Raw genomic sequence first — 18267 nt, forward strand, 5'->3', positions numbered from 1 at the left:
AAAGAATGGGCACCGTTTATAGGCAAGGTTGTCGTGAAGCCATCACTGGAGTTGGGGTGGCAAAAAATGAGGATTAAAGTAGCTAAAACACCAGTTTATTGTAAGTAACCTACCTTTTTCGAAGTGTAGATAATATGGGTTTAGGTTTTCCGATTTTTCAATTTTGAATTTTAGGGATTTGTGAGTTCTAATCCCTTTTTTTTCCTATGGTTTTTGGAATTGTGTTGTGTAGTGGGTTTCTTGAATTGTTAATTGTTTTCAATGTGCATGTGGTTTTGTCTTCATTCGTGGTCTCAATTGCAGCCTTTGAAAAACCATGTGGTTTTGTTTTCACCTTTTTGTCTTCATGGTCCTACAAGTTAGTGTTTTGGGTTAACTTTTTGGGTTTTAAAACCTTTTTCCTTGACTTTGCTGGCATGCCTGAATTATTTACCCTTAAAATTAACCACGGTGGGAAGTGGTCTGAAAATGCATATACGGGAGGGTTTGAGGCTTGGTTTGATTATGTAGACAAAGATTTCATGTCTTTTTTCGAGATTGATGAAATGGTTAAGAAGTTAGGATATGACGGGTTTATCTTGTATCACTATAGGATTTCTGGGATGTCTTATAAGAAGGGATTAAGGCCTGTTGATCGGGACCAAGATGTGGGTAAAATGTGCAAGTATGTTCCATGGACTAAGGAAATGGAAATGTACCTAAAACATCTAAGTTTGAAGCAAGCTGCCATGAAACATAAGTTTTTGATGAATCGATGAGAATGGCATATTAAAAAAAGGTGTCATTATTGATGATATTAAGGAATCGAGGGTGGAAATTTCGATTACAAAGAGAAGTGGATCAAAATTAAAGAAGGGTATAGCAAAATGGGGTGTTGATCACTTAGAAAAACGACTATGTCGATGATGAACATGAGGCTAAAGCAACTGAGGGAGGACAAGGAAATGGAGATGAGGCTGAAGATGGTCATTTCAATGGTGATAATGAATGTGATGAAGATGATGAAGGTGATGAAGGTGAAGAAGGTCACGAAGCTGAATAAGTTAATGAAGGGGCTAAACTAGAAGGTAATGAAGGTAAAAATTTTGAAACATTTATTTTTGCAATTTTAATTTCAGTATTCAATTATTTTTGCAAAGTTTAGGTTTTTAACAAATATGCATTGTTTGTGGCAGTGAATGCAGAGGATGACACTACTGATAGTGAGTTTATGGACAGTGACTACAGTTTGGAAGATGATGATTGTCGTGCAGTAGATGATACGGTTGTAAACACTATGATTGGAGATGCTGAAAGGGGTGAAGGGCTTGGGAACTAACATTTAGAAGAAGTTATTGATGCAAGGGATGTAGAAGATGTTCTCCTTGATGATGAGAGAGAAGATTCAGATAGCCTGCATAGTGTTGACGATTCAGGTTCAAAATGTGATGAGAATGTCATCTACCCTGAGTTCAATGAAGAAGTCGACAAGGATGATCCAAAGTTTGAAAATGGATTGAAGTTCAGAGATGCTGCATAGTTGAGAAAGACAGTGTAGCCTCACTCCAAGCATGATGCACCTTCTATTAAGCTAAAAATGAATGAGAAATGGAAGATTAGTGCAAAGTGTGAGAAAAATTGTCCATGGAGATTGTATGCTTCCAGGATGTACAATGAAGATTTAATGCAAGTGAAAACTTATGTTGGGAAACATGAATGTCCGAGGATTTGGAGGGAAAATCCTAACTGCAAAGTGGCATGGCTTGTGAAGAGGTATGTAAACAAGTTTAAACTCAACCCAATCATGCATATCACTACATTTATGGATGCAGTAAAGGAGGAAAGAATGGTTGAGATCCACCTCAAAACAGCCTACAGAGTAAGAGCACATTGTTTGAAAATCCTTGAGGGGAGTAACATGGCTCAATACATAAAGTTGTGAGAGTGCTGTGATGAGCTTAGGTGGATAAACCCTGGTAGTACAGTTAAGATAAAAGTGTTGCCCTATGATTATGCTCATGTGATATTTTAGAATATTTATATTTGTTTGGGGGCTTGCAAAAATGGATTTAAGAATGGATGTAGGCAGCTTGTAGGGTTTGATGGTTGTCACTTGAAATGAGTGTTCAAGGGCCAGTTATTGTCTGCAGTTGGAGTGGATACAAATAACCAAACTTGGGTTATTGCATATGCCATAGTAGAGCTCGAAAACAAGGACAATTAGGTTTGGTTTTTGGAACTGCTAGCTGTTGACTTGGGAATTGTGAACCAGCGTGGTTGGACTTTCATTTCTGACAAACAAAAGAGTTTAATACCAGCTTTTGAGAAGGTACTACCTAATTGTAATCATCGATTATGTGTTAGGCACTTATACACCAACTACAAGGCAGATGAGTTTACAGGGAAATGATTAAAAGATGCCTTATGGAATGCTGCCAAGTCAACAACCATTGCTGATTTTAGAAAGAGTATAGCTGAGGTGAATAGGCTAAATAATGAAGCTTATAAATGGTTGGTGAAGAGACTAGCCTTGCACTGGAGTGTGTCAAACTTTAAGACACACATTTAGTGTGACATTCTCTTAAACATCTATATGATAGCTTCAATTCTTTTATCCTAAGGGCTAAGGACAAGCCTATTATTACCATGCTGGAAACTATAAGAGTTTTATTGATGAAGAGGATATGGTTGAGAATGTAATGAGGAAGGATAAAGAAGTTATCTGCCCAAAAATCCAAAAAAACTTGGAAGAGTACAAGCTGAAAAGCCCATACACTATAGCTACATGGTCTGGAGGAGAAAAAATTAAAGTGGATGAAGGCAAAGGCAATATATTCGTGGTGGATTTGAATTAGTGCACTTACTCATGCAGAAGATGGGATTTGACAAACTTTCCTTACATGCATGGTTGCTCGGCTATCTATTATGCAAGGAGACAGCCTAAGGAATTTGTTTACTCTTGGTATAAGAATGGGAAGTACTTTGAAACTTACGAAAACCTGATTCAACCTGTCCAAGGCATGAAATATTGGGAGCCATCTGAAAACAAATGCATTATTCCTCCAACTTTTAAAAGGCAGCTTGAGAGACAAAAAAAAGAAGAGAAATAGCGAAGGTGATGAAAATGAATTCAAGTTAAGCAAGAGAGGACAAAAAAGTGTGAAGTGTAGTGTTTGCAAGGGCTCAAGACACAACAAGGCCAGATGCCCAACCACTAATCCTCCTCCAAATGCTAGAAAAAGGAAGAAAAAAACAAGAAAAATGAGGTATAATTTTGATAATTTTTGTTGATTTTGCATTTCTTAAGTGAATTTGTTATTTGTGAAGTGTAGTATCTATAAGTGCTAATGTTTTATAGGTTCATTAATTAGGCCTCAACATCTAAAGCATTACAACCCTCTCAGTCATCACAGCCATGCACTCGGGAAGCTCCACAAACTTCATCTCAGCCAACTCAAGTCTTTCAAACCACTTCAAAGTCTACTGCAACAGGTCAGAAAAAGGAGGATGAATGTTCCATGATGATGCTTTAATGCTTTAGGTTGTTTAAGGGTTCATTTTGTTATTGTTGAATATGCCCTTAGTTTTTTTGGAAACAATTTTCGGATAGATCTTTAGTGTTTTGGACAGATCTTTGGTGTTTTTGGTACTCTTATTTTGGTTTAGTTGTGTACTTATATTTTGGAAGAACACCTTTACTTATTAGTTGTTAAAGTTGTGGTCTTTTGATATTTTCCTATGAATTGAAGGGTGTACAACTTGGAATATTAAACTTTGTTGTAAAAAATTTTGGCGGGAAAAAAGAAAGGCAGTACACAGTTATGGGTTAAAATTTGGGTGGGATTTTTTTTTTTTTTTAATTTTTAATTTCCATGTTCAGTGCAAATGGAGGATAAAATGAGTTAGGGGTGAAAATCGGAGATCAGAAAGTACCAAAGAGTGATCATTTTCTCTACCTAGGATCTATCTTGCAAAAGAACGGAGAATTAGATGGAGACCTCAACCATGGATAAAGTGGAAGAGTGCATCCGGCATGTTGTGTGACTGTCGTATGCCACTGAAGCTCAAGGAAAATTTTTATAGGACGACAATAAGGCCGGCGATGCTGTATGGCACAAAATGTTGGGTGATGAATCATCAACACATACATAAAATGGATGTAGCAGAGATAAGGATGCTTCGTTGGATGTGTGGGCACATGAGAAATGATAAAATTAGGAATGAAGATATTCGAGGTAAAGTAGGAGTAGCCGAAATTGAAGGAAAAATGAGAGAAAATCGGTTACGGTGGTTTGGACATGTGCAAAGAAGGCCTACTAACGCTCCGGTTAGAAGATGCGACTATGAGACAGAAGTCCAGGGCCGAAGGAGTAGAAGAAGACCTAGGAAAACTTTGGAAGAGACTCTAAGAAAAGATTTAGAGTACTTGGATCTAACAGAGGACTTGACACAAAACCGAGCACAATGACGTTTTAGGATTCATATAGCTGACCCCACTTAGTGGGAAATGGCTTTGTTGTTGTTGTAATTTTTAATTTCCACATGGACTCCTTAATGACACGTGGCGCCCAATCATTGTTCACATGGGCACCACATCATTAGTTAACGGGAGATTTACTAACGAATGTATGAGACTGTCTCAAAATTAACACTTTAGGTATGACTTTGGGATGAAAAAAAACTTCATGTAGCAAATGTTGAAAACCACGAAACTTAAGGATAGTAAACTGAAATTTACCCGAGATATTATATAGTTTTATCCATGACAATCCAGGGTAGAAAAAATAAAATAAAAAATAAAATAAAACCGGAGGATTGGGGAATGGCAAAGTGTTCATCCAAAAAAAGGCCCGTTATGTTGTAGCTCGGTTTGGGCTTTGGGCCCACAAATGTACCTAAAAAAGAAAAACTGGGCTTTTGCGCAATTTAAGTAAAATGTAGGGCATTTTCCGAAAATCGGGTTATTATTTAAACCCCACAGAGCTACTAGGGTTTATTCTTCATACTGAGTGGGTGCATTTCGCCGCAGCTAGCTAGAAGCTCAGGTTCCTTCTCCCTCTGCTCCTCTCTGTGTCTGTATCTCTCTTCATTCTCTGTGTGTGTGTTTATCTCTCTCTCTCTCTCTCTCTCTCTCTCCATTGCTTGTCTTCTGGTAAATTGGGATTTTCTTGTGTTTGCGTATTGTCCATGAAAGTTATTTGGATTCGATCATGTTGTAGGGTTTTAATCTCGTTTTTTAGTTGAATTTGATTCATTTTTGTAAAATATATATTGGTTTCTGTAAGGTTGGAATATACTGAGATTGTTTGGTTTCTGAATGCTATTATTGTTCAATATATAATTATATTATATATGTATAGATCGTTGTGTCACTATTAAAATTTGGTGTTAGATCCTGTAATATTTTTCAATAACATGTATGGACATCTGGGTTTTATTTGTATTGATTTCTGTTGCCTTTTTTCGATTAAAGGAAGAGGAGGAAGATGTCTCACAGGAAGTTTGAGCACCCCAGACATGGATCCCTTGGATTTCTTCCAAGGAAGCGTGCCGCTCGTCACAGAGGCAAAGGTATATATAGCTCCTTCCTTTGGCTTACAGTTTACATCGAAGAGAGTTGTACAATATTTTATCATCTGCTTGCCAGTGGTTTGTTTGTTAACAAGTATTGTATTGAATATGATATTTCTATATTTAAGCCGAATGCTTACGCTTTTCCTTTTTGTAAAACAATTTGTAAAGATTTTAAAAGTTTGTGTTTTGATAGTTAGCGTTTAGTGTGAATGTCTGTATCGGTGTAATTTGTTTGTGTTTATTTGTATTTATGTATCACTCACTCTTCTGTCAATTTTGTGGTCATGCAGTGAAGGCATTCCCCAAGGATGACCCATCCAAACCCTGCAAGCTGACTGCTTTCCTTGGTTACAAGGCCGGGATGACTCACATTGTCAGAGATGTTGAGAAGCCTGGATCAAGTATGCGACGCTCTAACTAACATCTCTTTAGGTCATATATTTTGTTGATGGGGTTACCGATATATAACATAGTTCCTTAACTTTATGATTTCTTTTGTGCTTGATCGAGAAGGTCAATAAGAGATGTTGGATACTTAGGTTGGAAACATGCTTCTGTTTCATATTTACTGTCACAAAATACAATGCTTAAATAAGTTCAACACGAATTTGTGCTTTTTTTTTCTTCTGACGTGTGCGTTCAAGTGGTTCACTTAGCAAGCAGAAAATGTGAGTGTTTGAGGTATCAATGCTAGTTGTTTTTTTTCTAACAAACTTTTAATCTCTTTAGAGCTTCACAAGAAGGAGACGTGCGAGGCTGTTACTATCATTGAGGCTCCTCCCATGGTGGTTGTTGGAGTTGTTGGTTATGTGAAGACACCACGTGGCCTTCGTTCTCTGAACACAGTGTGGGCTCAGCATCTGAGTGAGGAGGTGAAGAGGAGGTTCTACAAGAACTGGTGCAAGTCCAAGAAGAAGGCTTTCTCAAAGTACTCAAAGAACTATGAAAGTGAGGAGGGAAAGAAGAGTATTGAATCCCAGTTTGAGAAACTTATCAAGTATGCTACTGTCATCCGGGTGTTGGCTCACACTCAGGTATTGATTGGACTTTGTGGAATTGATGCTGTTCTTGTTTAGTCTGGGTATTTTTTGTCATGATATTTGATATTTGCTTCGTAGAACCTTCAGCCAGTTTACCCTACAAATTCGTCTTTAAAAAATGTAGTTCTGATTTTATTTGTTCAGCTAGATTGAATAAATTGTTTGGAGGCTAATGTTTGTCATGTTTTTTTTGCTTCGTTTTTAGATATTATTCCAAATACAGTTTTTATAATAGCTGCAACATTGCATTGAAACAAGTAATGTTATGCTCTATGGAACTCTTGATTGATGTCGCATGTGCTTGTTAAGTAATTTTTTTAATTTTTTATTTAAGTTGTTTCTCGTAGTATTTGTTATATCTTACTGTTATGTCCTTTTTATGGTCCTTCAGTGATGTTTTTGTTCCTTTGTCCAAAAAAAGTGATGTAGTTGTGCTTGTATTTTACATCTGCAGATTAGGAAGATGAAGGGATTGAAACAAAAGAAAGCACATCTTATGGAGATCCAGGTGAATGGAGGAACCATTGCCCAGAAAGTTGAATTTGCCAAAAGCTTCTTTGAGAAGCAGATCCCTATTGATGCTGTTTTCCAGAAGGATGAAATGATTGACATCATTGGTGTCACAAAGGGTAAAGGTTATGAAGGTGTTGTTACTCGTTGGGGTGTTACCCGGCTTCCTCGCAAGACTCATAGGGGTCTGAGGAAGGTGGCTTGTATCGGGGCCTGGCATCCTGCTAGAGTCTCATTTACAGTTGCCAGGGCTGGTCAGAATGGATACCACCACCGGACTGAGATGAACAAGAAGATTTATAAGCTCGGAAAGGCTGGGCAGGAGTCACACACTGCTGTCACTGAGTTTGACAGGTTAGTAAACTTAATAAACTTGCATGATTTTAGTACTCTGCATATGTCCTGTTGGTTCCTCTTTAGTTTTTGTTGGGTTCTTGGTTTAGGTTTTAGTTTCGTGTTTCTTTAGAAAATATGCTGATATCGATGATGTTTCAGGACCGAGAAAGACATCACTCCCATTGGTGGCTTCCCTCACTATGGTGTGGTGAAGGATGACTACATTCTGATCAAGGGATGCTGTGTTGGACCTAAGAAGAGGGTCGTCACTCTTCGCCAGTCCCTTCTCAAGCAGACCTCTCGTCTTGCTCTCGAGGATATCAAGCTCAAGTTCATCGATACCTCCTCAAAGTTTGGCCATGGTCGCTTCCAGACAACACAGGAGAAACAGAAGTACTACGGACGTCTCAAGGCATAAGGATGAGAACTCCCCAAGAGTTAATAGCTATCGAAGTAGTAGTCGAGTTTTTAGTTTCTATGCAAAAGACAGTAAGTAAGTTGCAACAATTCTGTTTTTCATGGTTTGTTTTGGTTTGAATTGCCGAGGATGTTGAACGGTGCGGATTAAGTTTTGTTTTCTTCGAAGTACTTGAATATTTGATGGTTATTTTTAGAATTACTACTTTTGAACCTGTTTTTAATGACTGCTCATTTGACGGCTAAAATCACGGGGATAAGGGGAGAAAACTAGAGGGTAGGAAAAAGTTATTTGATTGATAAACGGTGACTGGTGAACCACAAGTGGTCCACTGGTAAGAGCGCGAACTGTGGTTTCTCAATAAACAAAAAAATGTGAGAGGTTTTAGGTTTGATGCTCCGAGTTGGTAAGTTTGTTTGACTGTGGTTGAGTATGGTGGAATTTCTCAGTCTTTCCGAGTTTGGAAGGTTTGGATAATCGTTTCTTGTCAACAGTTGTTTCCTTCGAATTTCAAAAATAAATGGTGACTGGTGAACAACGGCAAGTGGTTCATTGGTAAGGGTGCTGATTGTGGTTTCTCAATAAACAAAAAAAAAATGTGGGAGGTTCCGGGTTTGATGTTCCGAGTTAATGAGTCTATTTGATTGTGGTCGAGTAGGGTGAAATTGTTCAAAGTGTCTTTGGATCTGGAAGGTGTGGATAATCGTTTCTTGTCTTCACTTGTTTCCTTTAGGAAAAAAAAATGGTGACCGGTGAGTGCATATAAGGTCCTGATATACTTTTTAGTGACTTGGCGTGATTTCTTGGACAAATTATGTGATCTTACCATTGTCATAAAGAAAGGTTGGAGCATATTGTCAAAATTATGGGTCGGTTGATCGCATCCGTTTGGGGTAGTGTGGCACTTGGTGCTAACTGTTTGGAATGTATTTGTGGCTCAAACAGCAGTAGCCATGGTCTTTACCAAATGTTCACCTGGACAGAGCGAGAGCGCGATAACAACCCGAAGACGAAGATGGTTAGAAGATTAGAGAAACATTGTGGGGAAGAGACTTGGAAGATAAGAGAAACATGAAGGGTAAGAGACTTAAGAGGAATTGCCCCCTACAGGCCAAGGGAAGGGTTTAGCGACGATTAGTTGTCCTTATTCATCAAGTAACTTAGATTTAGCCAACGCAAATATAGCATTGAAGCTGAACTTGAGCTTGACTCAACTAATTTACATTTTTTTAATTTATTTAAAAAATATATATTTACACAGAGAGGGTGGTGGAATAAATTGATTTCAAAATCGTCATTTACGAGATATGAACCTAAGACTATTTATCAAGGAAGAGGAATACCACTAAACCATTGTAGAGCAGTTTGGATTGATGTGCTTTAAAAAAATTTAAAAAAATTAAAAAAAAAACCGATTTTTCTTTAAGAATAATCAGTTGTAACATAAGCAAATGAGTATTTGATAAACTATATTTTTAAAAGGGGGTGTGATATCCACACACCATTTTTTACTTCTCCCACATTTTTTTGGTTTCGGCCGTCGGATCATATGAATTGAAGAAGATCAACGGACAGAAATTGACAAGGGGTGTGTGAGAAGTAAAAAGGGGTGTGTGGATAGCATCCATTTTAAAAGTGATATGAGCATGAAAGATAGTGTAAAAACGCTTGGTAAATTTATATAAGTTTGTATATGATAAAAAAAATGGACATGTAGTGGCGGTGGTGGCAATGATAAGCGGTAGCAAAGGCAATTATGGTTATTTTACATCAACAATGGTGGAGGTAGGGAGGTAGTGACACTAGTAGGGTGTGGTGTTTTGTGGTGTATAGGTAATAGTGATGGTAGCGAAAGAGGTGATCTCCATGGTTGTGTAAGGTTGGTGATTGCAATTATATAGGTGGTAGCGGCTATAGCGGTGAGGGCGACATTGGTGATGGCAGCGACAATGGTGAGGCTATGATGGTGGTGCCAATAGTTGGGTGTGATGGTTGTGGTGCAGAGATAACAACAATGGTGGTAGGGAAGCAACAATGACGATGGTGGTAGTGGTGGCAATTGTGGTTGTGGTGACAACAATGCGGTGGTGGAGGTGGTGTTGTGGTTGTAGCGGTAGTGGTGGCGGTTGTGATTGTTGTGTTGGTGGCAATGGTGGCAATGGTGGTGACCATTGTGGTAGTGGTGTAAGATTAGTGGTTGTAGTGGTATGTGGTGACAATCACTTTGTTACTTTAGAGATAAAATGTGTATAAAAGAATAAATAATGTCATTGTTAAATTAATAATGGTATTACAAGAATTTAAAATATTCATTATATGCTCAACTCTGCTTTTTATGGAAGTAGTTTTATAAAGTAACCTACAAACAACTTTTTACAAGTTATTGTCCAAAGGTCATTATTTCTATAATAAGTGAAATATTTAATTTTACCAAACGTTTTTTTAACCATAATGCAAATTAGTCTTCTTAATTGAATAAATGGTCCTCGTGGTTACATGATATTCAGAAGACAGCTCTTGTGGTAAAAATATTCAAATTTAAACTCTTATGGTGAAGTTTGTTAGGATTTATGTCCAAAATTAAAATTTCTGTTATTCCTCTGATAACCTACACATGACCCTCAAGTGTGAGGCTAAATACGCGAGGCTCACTTGTGCGCTATTAATGGAGAAATGACAGAAACTTTGATTTTTGACATAAATCATAACAAACTTCAACACAGGAGTTTAAATTCGAATTGTTACCTATGAGCTATTTTTCGAATACTTTGCAACAATGAGGACTATTTGCCCGATTAGGCCTTACATTTTTTATGGTTTTAGTGGGGTCCAAGGACTGACCCTGGCCTCGCACGTGTTTGAAATCCAAGTTTAGGTTAGGGCAAATGGGTGTGGGTGTTTGTTGTACTTTGATTGTGCGCATTCCAATCTAACCATATCTTGCAATTACATGTCAAACACTCGATCTCTCTCTCTCTCTCTTTGCGGCCCTGACTGAGTTTCCCTCTTCACTTCCGACCTCCTTCGATCGCTCTGTCTCTCTCTCTCTCTCTCTCTCTCTATCTCTCTCTCTCTCTCTCTATCTCTCTCAGAGGCAAGTCCCTTTCCTCCGTCTTACCTTTCATTGTCGATGTCGTTTTAAGCATATGAAGGTGCGTTTGGTTGTAGAGAAATAGCCAGGGAAAATCATAATCCGGTAACTGGGATCTAATACGTCACTGGACGTGTTTGATTCTGCAGCTATATTTTCCTTCCGTTGCTTTCTCGGCAACCAAACAGGTCTTTAGGCTTTGAGTTCTTTATCAATTTTGTCAGCTCAGTTTCCCCTTTTCGTTTACTGTTTTGCCCTCTGAAAAAAAAAAAAGAAGCTTAATTTGGTATTCTAATTAATTTTTTGAAGAAAAGCTCAATAATTTTGTGTATTTTGAAGGGAATTATTGTTGTTTGAAGCCACTTTTATCTGGTTAATTTGGGGTTTCCACCGAACTTAAGAATTTGCATTGCTATTACACAGCTATGGTGTATTTGGTGTTGTTTGAAATTGGGTTGTGCCTGAAAATGCTAATGTGTGGTTGGCTATGGTTGGTTGGGTTGTTGCAGGGTTTTCCACGATGACAGAACCTTCTAAAGTCATTCATGTTCGAAACGTGGGGCATGAAATTTCTGAAGTATGTTTATGCCCTTCACTGTGTCTCTGCAAATGCCGAGATTCAGCGGATTTAAAATTTTAGATTTGTTTTGATGGCTTTCCAAAAATTTGTATGATTGACAATGTACTTTAATTGGGTTGAATTCGTGGTCTCCTAAAACTAGAAGCATAGAGTCTTATACTGATGAGTTTAGTGCTTCTTGGACAATCCAGAAGCAAATTATGTTTAATTGACTTTCACTATATCTAAATGTGAAGAGAATGGTTTGATACGATGAATAATGAGAATTAGTGCTGATTTTAGAGGGAAGTACCTTTCTCTTTAAAGGAGTTTAATTCTTTAATTTGTTACATATAAGTATAACGTGGTAGAATCATCTTGAGCTTATTATGCGTTTATTTCTTTTAACTATTTCTGATGAATCTTATGTTGTTCTACTAGAATGATTTGCTTCAGCTATTTCAGCCATTTGGAGTCATAACTAAGCTTGTGATGCTTCGTGCAAAAAATCAGGTTTAAATTCTCATTACAATATGGTAGAGAATCTAGAGATAGAGGGTTTATGTTGTATATTTCATGTGTCATGTGAAATCTGCTACATGTGCAGGCTCTTATCCAAATGCAAGATACTGCTGCTGCAGTCAGTGCACTGCAGTTCTATGCAAATGTTCAGCCTGCCATAAGGTAAAAAATGGTGTCCCCCCCCCCTCTCTGTATTACGCTCTATATATTGTGATTTGCATAGCAATTTAAGTAAAAATTTGTTTCCATTTCTGGTATAGTCTTTAATATCATATACATTTTAATCTCAGTTTATACTTTCTATGATATTAGGGGAAGGAATGTATATGTCCAATTCTCCTCACATCAAGAACTGACAACAATGTACCAGAATGCTCAAGGACGAGGAGATGAGGTTGGTACCTTGTAGGCTTGATACTTCTATAAAAAGTGTTATCCAGTAATAAACATTAGAATGAATCACCTTCTGGTATGTTAGTACTTTTTACTCTGTCGTTAGTAGAGCTGAAGTGGCATGTGGTGAAGGTATAGACATATTGGTCCGATATTTTTCCGATGGAGGTTGAAATGTCACATGGGGAAGTGGACGTCTATGCTTTATAAATAAATAAAAAAAAACCCTTTATATTGGTTCAAAAGAAAAAGGTCCATATAGTTTTTTATGATGTATTAAGGCCATAAACCGCATTAGTTTTAACCTTCTTATGTATTAAAGCCATAAACCATATAAATTTCCATATAATTTCGACAATTTCTGTATAATATTGTACTTTCACTATAATTTTAGTTAATACGGGTGCGAATGTTTAGCGTTATATTTACCTAGGCAATAGTAAAATGTATCATGTTTAAAAATCTGTTATTCAGAGAACTTATGTAATTATGTATGTTATAAGGTCATATTTCCCGCCTCACATTGTTTTCTTCACCTGACAGGTTATATATTCTCATGTATGTAAACCTTATGTTTTTAACCTTTTTTAAAGAGAGCATTTATTAGTGTATTGTGAGTGAATTGGGGAAGCATAGTTCTGCTTGGCCTCCAATGGTTTATCATAAATTGATGGGTCAGTTACCGGTGACTTTTTGAAGAAAAACAAAACATGTGCAGGTTGTGTGCTACCAAAATTTGCTCTTTAGGATCCTATGGCAGAATGCAGATGTCATAAAGTCTTTGCAATTAGTACCAAAAGAAGTCCCTTTGCAATGAATAGCAGCACCCCTTCTGTGTTTCTTTTATTTTTTATAAACAAAGTACCAAAAGAAGGCCTATCAGTTGCATTTTGTTCTTTTTCTGGAGGTCACTTCTGTGTTTCTTTTATTCTTTATAAACAAAGTAAATAGCATTTCAGGTCAAATTGATTTTTAAATGTGGTCAAGGGAGGGACATTCAGTATAAATTACATAATAAGTGATAGGATTAGCATATTCCTGAAGGTTAACATCTTTTGTCTTTTGTGATGTAATGCCCAATGCCTCATCTGCATACTTGTCTTAGAACAGCCAGATCAAATGCAGATAGGTTATTGGATCGTTTGCGTGGTAGCCTGAATAAGAGAAGTTTCTTTTTCTTTCCTCCCTCTTTAATATGTCTTAACAGGGCCTTCTAATAGAGTAATGTCAACCTTTTAAATATATTTTTCTGTTACCACAGTTTAAGATTATAATCAATCTCTGATAGTCCAGTTTGATTGGATGAATACTGTTCAAATTTTTAGAAGATCTCCCAATACTTGTTGACAGGGTTCAGGATTCAACAATGAACACAAATAGTATAGATTACACGAATCAAGCCTGTTCCGAATTTCTTCACGGGCACCTATATTCGTATCTTAGATCCTTTCATATTTCTTTTCATGTTTTACATGCTTTCCATCCTTTTATAGTTAGATATTAATTTTATTATCACTTTACATGTCTCTTTCTCTATCTGTACTTCTCTATTTATTCTCCTCTCTCCTCTGTTTCTATGCTGTTCTGCTGTCGGACACTATCTGGATGCACAGCCAAACCGAATTCTGTTAGTTACAGTTCATCACATGCTATATCCTATTACAGTGGAAGTCCTGCATCAAGTGTTTTTTCCTCATGGTTTTGTTGAGAAGATCGTCACTTTTCAGAAGTCAGCTGGTCAGCTTCTACAAGTTTTCTCCCTCTTTCTATCTCAGTCTATGCCTCTTTTATTTTAGATTACAACTCTCAAGTTGACTCTTGATCCAAAGCTGGATGCATATGTGCTTGTTTCAATAAGAATGATCATATTCGCTTTAATTATTGATTATCAGTGTTTCAGTAGCTATAAAAAACTTATTTTTATATTTTCATTTTGTAGAATGATTCTGTTTGCAAACCTTATGCCTTGTAATTGAAAAAAGGACTTACTGACAAACAGTGCATGGATGCTTTATTTGTTGTAATGTATTTTCCATCCTGTTTGTGCAACCATGTAGGTTTTCAGGCCCTAATTCAGTATCAATCCCGCCAGAGTGCTGTTGCAGCTAGAACAGCCCTGCAGGTATTCTTCAAACATCCATATTGCTTTGCAGCTTGGACGGAGACTTTGTTTAAAGGCTGCATCCTAGTTCTGTTAATTGTTGAGCGTTGGTTAACATATCTGCTCTACAGGGACGTAATATTTATGATGGTTGTTGTCAACTAGACATTCAGTTCTCAAAGTAGGTTTCAAACCTTTTATCATTTGTGGATTCAATTTATATGCTTGGATTGGTCATATTTCTTTCTCATTATCTACTGATAATATTAATTTGTTCATTATTCTCATCATAATCCAGCCTTGACGAATTACAAGTGAACTACAATAATGAGCGTTCAAGGTTTGTTGGAATCTGATGGACTTAGTTTTATCTTCTTTATCTTTTTGACGTTATCCTGCTGTTAGTGCTGAATCATTTTTTTTCTTTCATCCTTTGCCTAGGGATTTCACAAATCCCAATTTGCCTTCAGAACAAAAAGGAAGATCTCCACAAGTGTGTTCCACTGCATTTTGTTGTTTATTTCAAATTCATATGTTATATCCTTGCTAGTTATCTAACCCTTTGTATTATATTTCTGTTCACTTTGTGCTACAGTCTGGATATGGTGATGCAGGAGGCATGTATGGCCTTCAAGGTACTGGAGCCAGGGCAGGTGCTTTATTTCTCAGGGTTTTTTTTTTTATTGCAGCAATCTTGTGATCTACAATAATTTATTAATATCTGTGTTCATTTTCGTGTTTCAGTTGGATTTCCGCAGGTGGGTATTGTTCAGACTGTCTTGGATGTGTATGAGATAAACCGGAGCTGAGGATATTACCAGCAATTTTGTGGAAAATATTTAGGATGTCTAGTGGATGACTTTTTCCTTGTGTTTTCATTCTTTTTGCTCTTAAATGTGAAATTGACCGCATGGTTTCTGGAACTCCACCGTGTTTGTGTGTCAGCTCATGCTTGTTTAATTTGAAATGTGCCTACTGCTTTTGGGGATCTCCTTCAGTTTGTTTCGGTAGTGAGTGGGGGGAAGTTGGTCATTTGAGATATTACATTATTTGGGGGCATAAGATAAGATGTCTGCTGATACCTTTGCAACTAGACATTGAAAAACGAAAAAAATCTTTGGATCGCCTTGGCCTACATTGGTTATTATAAAGAGGATCTTAACCAAGGTTTCTGTATATTTATGGTTTCTGAACTAGTAGTGAGCAACACTAGGACTATTTAAAGCAAGGAGCCTCTCAATATCTTGAGGCTCATTAATTCCAATTAAAATGGTTCCCACCTTTTAAGTTGGAAATGTATGTTTTTTTCAAGAAAGATTATAGCTTCTACTTTGTGATGTTATCTCCAATTCAGTATGTGGTTCCTTAATTGTATGGGAAATGATTTTCACACCCCATTTTCTCCCCCTACACGGTTCTCTCTTTTTCTGGCCTTTGGATTGAATAAATCAAAGGAAAATAATGGTCAGAATTTTACAGGGGCATGCAGAAATAGGAAAGGGGTGTGTCGATTTCATTTCCTAATTGTATCTCTGTTTATATTCATACTATAATGCAATAGGAAAGGGGTGTGTCGATTTCATTTCCTAATTGTATCTCTGTTTATATTCATACTATAATGCAAAATATAAGTAATTAACCATTTTTTCCCCTTAAATCTAGATGCCAAATGCGGCAGCAATTGCAGCAGCCTTCGGTGGAGGTTTGCCTCCTGGTATAAGTGGAACCAACGACAGGTGTACAGTCCTTGTCTCCAATCTGAATCCTGATGTAAGTCATGCTACTACTACTCTTCCTTCTTTCTCTTATGTTCTTTATTCTTGACATGTCGGCACTTTTTATTTCAGAAAATAGATGAGGACAAGCTTTTTAACCTGTTTTCCATCTATGGAAACATTGTGAGAATTAAACTTCTTCGGAACAAGCCAGACCATGCCCTTGTCCAGATGGGTGATGGCTTCCAGGCTGAACTGGCAGTACACTTTCTAAAGGTGTGGTTGTTTAAACTTCTCTTATTTATTGTAGGATACAGTGTGTTTATACCTAGGGGTCAACCTCACTATGGAATTATAGTATTTTTTGGTGAGTGATGCAAGCTTAACCGTCTGGGGGTCTTTTGTTTTGGTCATGTGGCTTGTAAAGAGCTTTGACAAGAGATGTGTGGCATCTGTTTGTTGGTTTTCAGGTTTGAAAGTAGGTTTAACATTGTTGATTATTACTACCATTATTATAATTATGTTTGGATAGTAGTCTCTGAAAGCTTGGCGTAGAAGTTGAATAATGCAGTCTTTGGTGCCACTCAACTTTGGTTTTGAGTAGTCCGGCAGAGTTTTCGTTATTGGTTTTTTTTTTTTTAATTTTTGGTAACCAAGGGTAGAGAAGAAAACGAGGGAATACTGACATTTGTTTGACACTAGGGATGATAGTAGGGAGAAGAAAATTTACCTGCAATGATTCACACGACAAAAACAAACAACAAAAGCCAAAAACAATGTTAAATGGACGTTTTCCCCGTCAGTTAAAGTTTTATGTATTCTTTCTCATTTCTTCTTCACATTCTAACATCTATTCTCCGATACACTTTTCCTCTTCACACATTTCTTATAGTGAGAAAAGTTGTCCTTCTGGTACCAATGTAAATTCATACATGTGATGCAGGGTGCACTACTGTTTGGGAAGCGATTGGAGGTCAACTTCTCAAAGCATCCAAATATAACGCAAGGTGCTGACACACATGAATATGTGAACTCAAATCTCAACCGCTTCAACCGTAATGCAGCAAAGAACTACCGCTATTGCTGCTCCCCAACAAAGATGATCCACTTGTCTTCTCTTCCCCAGGAAGTCACTGAAGAGGAGATTGTGAGCCACCTAGAGGAAATTGGGACCATTGTCAGCACGAAGCTCTTTGAGATGAATGGAAAGAAGCAGGCCTTGGTTATGTTTGAAACTGAGGAGCAGGCCACTGAAGCACTTGTGTGCAAGCATGCTACTTCCATCGGTGGGTCAATAATTCGAATCTCCTTCTCGCAGCTACAGGCAATATGATAACTTAATTGTTTCAGAAATAACAGGGATGAGGATTATAAAGCATAACAGGGTTGAGGCTTCATAAATGGGAAATATTTGTGGAGCTGAAGCTGTTATTTGCTGTTGCTTTTGTTTGTAATGGTGTTTTCGAATTGCGATTGTGTTGGAGGATCTGCTTCTTGATCATTTATGGTCTTCGTTATCTCCGGTGTTTGTATCAAATCATTTATTAGGTTCTTTACGTCTTGGAGTTAGCTTTCGTTCTTAGAGATGCCAAAAATTTTGAAGCTTAGGAAAAGGGAAAGTTTTACCTTTTTTCAATTTTTAACTTTTTAGAAGAGGGATTTCTTATGTGTACATCTCTTGTAATTCGGGTTGATTAGGTCATCTCTGTTGTATTCTCAATCCATGGCCATTTATGTTCCACTCAATTCCTTGATGTGCTACTCTTGTATGTTCACCTTCTTCCTCTCTCTCTCTCTCTCCCTCTCCCTCTCTCCCCCTCTCCCTCTCCCTCTCTCTCTCTCTCTCTCTCTCTGTGACATTGACTGTAAGTTTTATGTATTATTCTTCCTCTCCTCTCTCCCTCTCTGTGACATTGACAAAGTGTAAATTTTATGTTCGATTCTTCCTCTTTCCTCCCCTCCTCTCCTCTCGTCTCTCCCTCTCTCACAAATGGTTTGAAAATTGTATGTATGAATATACCTCTTTCCT

At 37.4% G+C, this 18267-nt stretch overlaps 2 protein-coding genes and 1 pseudogene across 7 annotated transcripts; all 3 read left to right on the forward strand.

Moving 5' to 3' along the window:
• The first annotated feature begins 1210 nt into the window (after positions 1-1210).
• LOC126619714 (uncharacterized) lies at positions 1211-1921 on the forward strand (annotated as a pseudogene).
• A 3008-nt stretch (positions 1922-4929) lies between these two features.
• On the forward strand, positions 4930-8055 carry LOC126619337 (60S ribosomal protein L3). Of its 3 annotated transcripts, none has more exons than XM_050287677.1 (6): positions 4930-5024; positions 5453-5550; positions 5844-5954; positions 6283-6587; positions 7048-7457; positions 7599-8055. In XM_050287677.1, the coding sequence occupies exons 2-6, from the start codon at positions 5466-5468 to the stop codon at positions 7855-7857; spliced, it is 1170 nt and encodes a 389-aa protein (XP_050143634.1). In that variant the 5' UTR covers positions 4930-5024; positions 5453-5465; the 3' UTR covers positions 7858-8055. The 3 variants fall into 3 exon arrangements, with proteins under 3 accessions (XP_050143634.1, XP_050143633.1, XP_050143632.1); XM_050287676.1 differs by lacking the exon at positions 4930-5024 and adding an exon at positions 5032-5051; XM_050287675.1 differs by lacking the exon at positions 4930-5024 and adding an exon at positions 5053-5076.
• Positions 8056-10769: 2714 nt separating this feature from the next.
• On the forward strand, positions 10770-17755 carry LOC126619334 (polypyrimidine tract-binding protein homolog 3). 4 transcript variants are annotated; one of them, XM_050287668.1, is made up of 15 exons: positions 10770-10951; positions 11458-11525; positions 11949-12020; positions 12115-12191; positions 12342-12423; positions 14036-14159; positions 14480-14544; positions 14655-14704; positions 14822-14863; positions 14965-15016; positions 15119-15176; positions 15268-15281; positions 16186-16293; positions 16371-16514; positions 17182-17755. In XM_050287668.1, the coding sequence occupies exons 2-15, from the start codon at positions 11469-11471 to the stop codon at positions 17569-17571; spliced, it is 1335 nt and encodes a 444-aa protein (XP_050143625.1). In that variant the 5' UTR covers positions 10770-10951; positions 11458-11468; the 3' UTR covers positions 17572-17755. The 4 variants fall into 4 exon arrangements, with proteins under 4 accessions (XP_050143625.1, XP_050143624.1, XP_050143628.1 ...); XM_050287667.1 differs by lacking the exon at positions 10770-10951 and adding an exon at positions 10958-11136; XM_050287671.1 differs by lacking the exon at positions 10770-10951 and adding an exon at positions 10958-11136 and having other exon boundaries at positions 15119-15158.
• Positions 17756-18267: the final 512 nt, after the last annotated feature.

This window comes from Malus sylvestris, chromosome 4 (assembly GCF_916048215.2).
Source record: "Malus sylvestris chromosome 4, drMalSylv7.2, whole genome shotgun sequence".
NCBI lineage: Eukaryota > Viridiplantae > Streptophyta > Magnoliopsida > Rosales > Rosaceae > Malus > Malus sylvestris.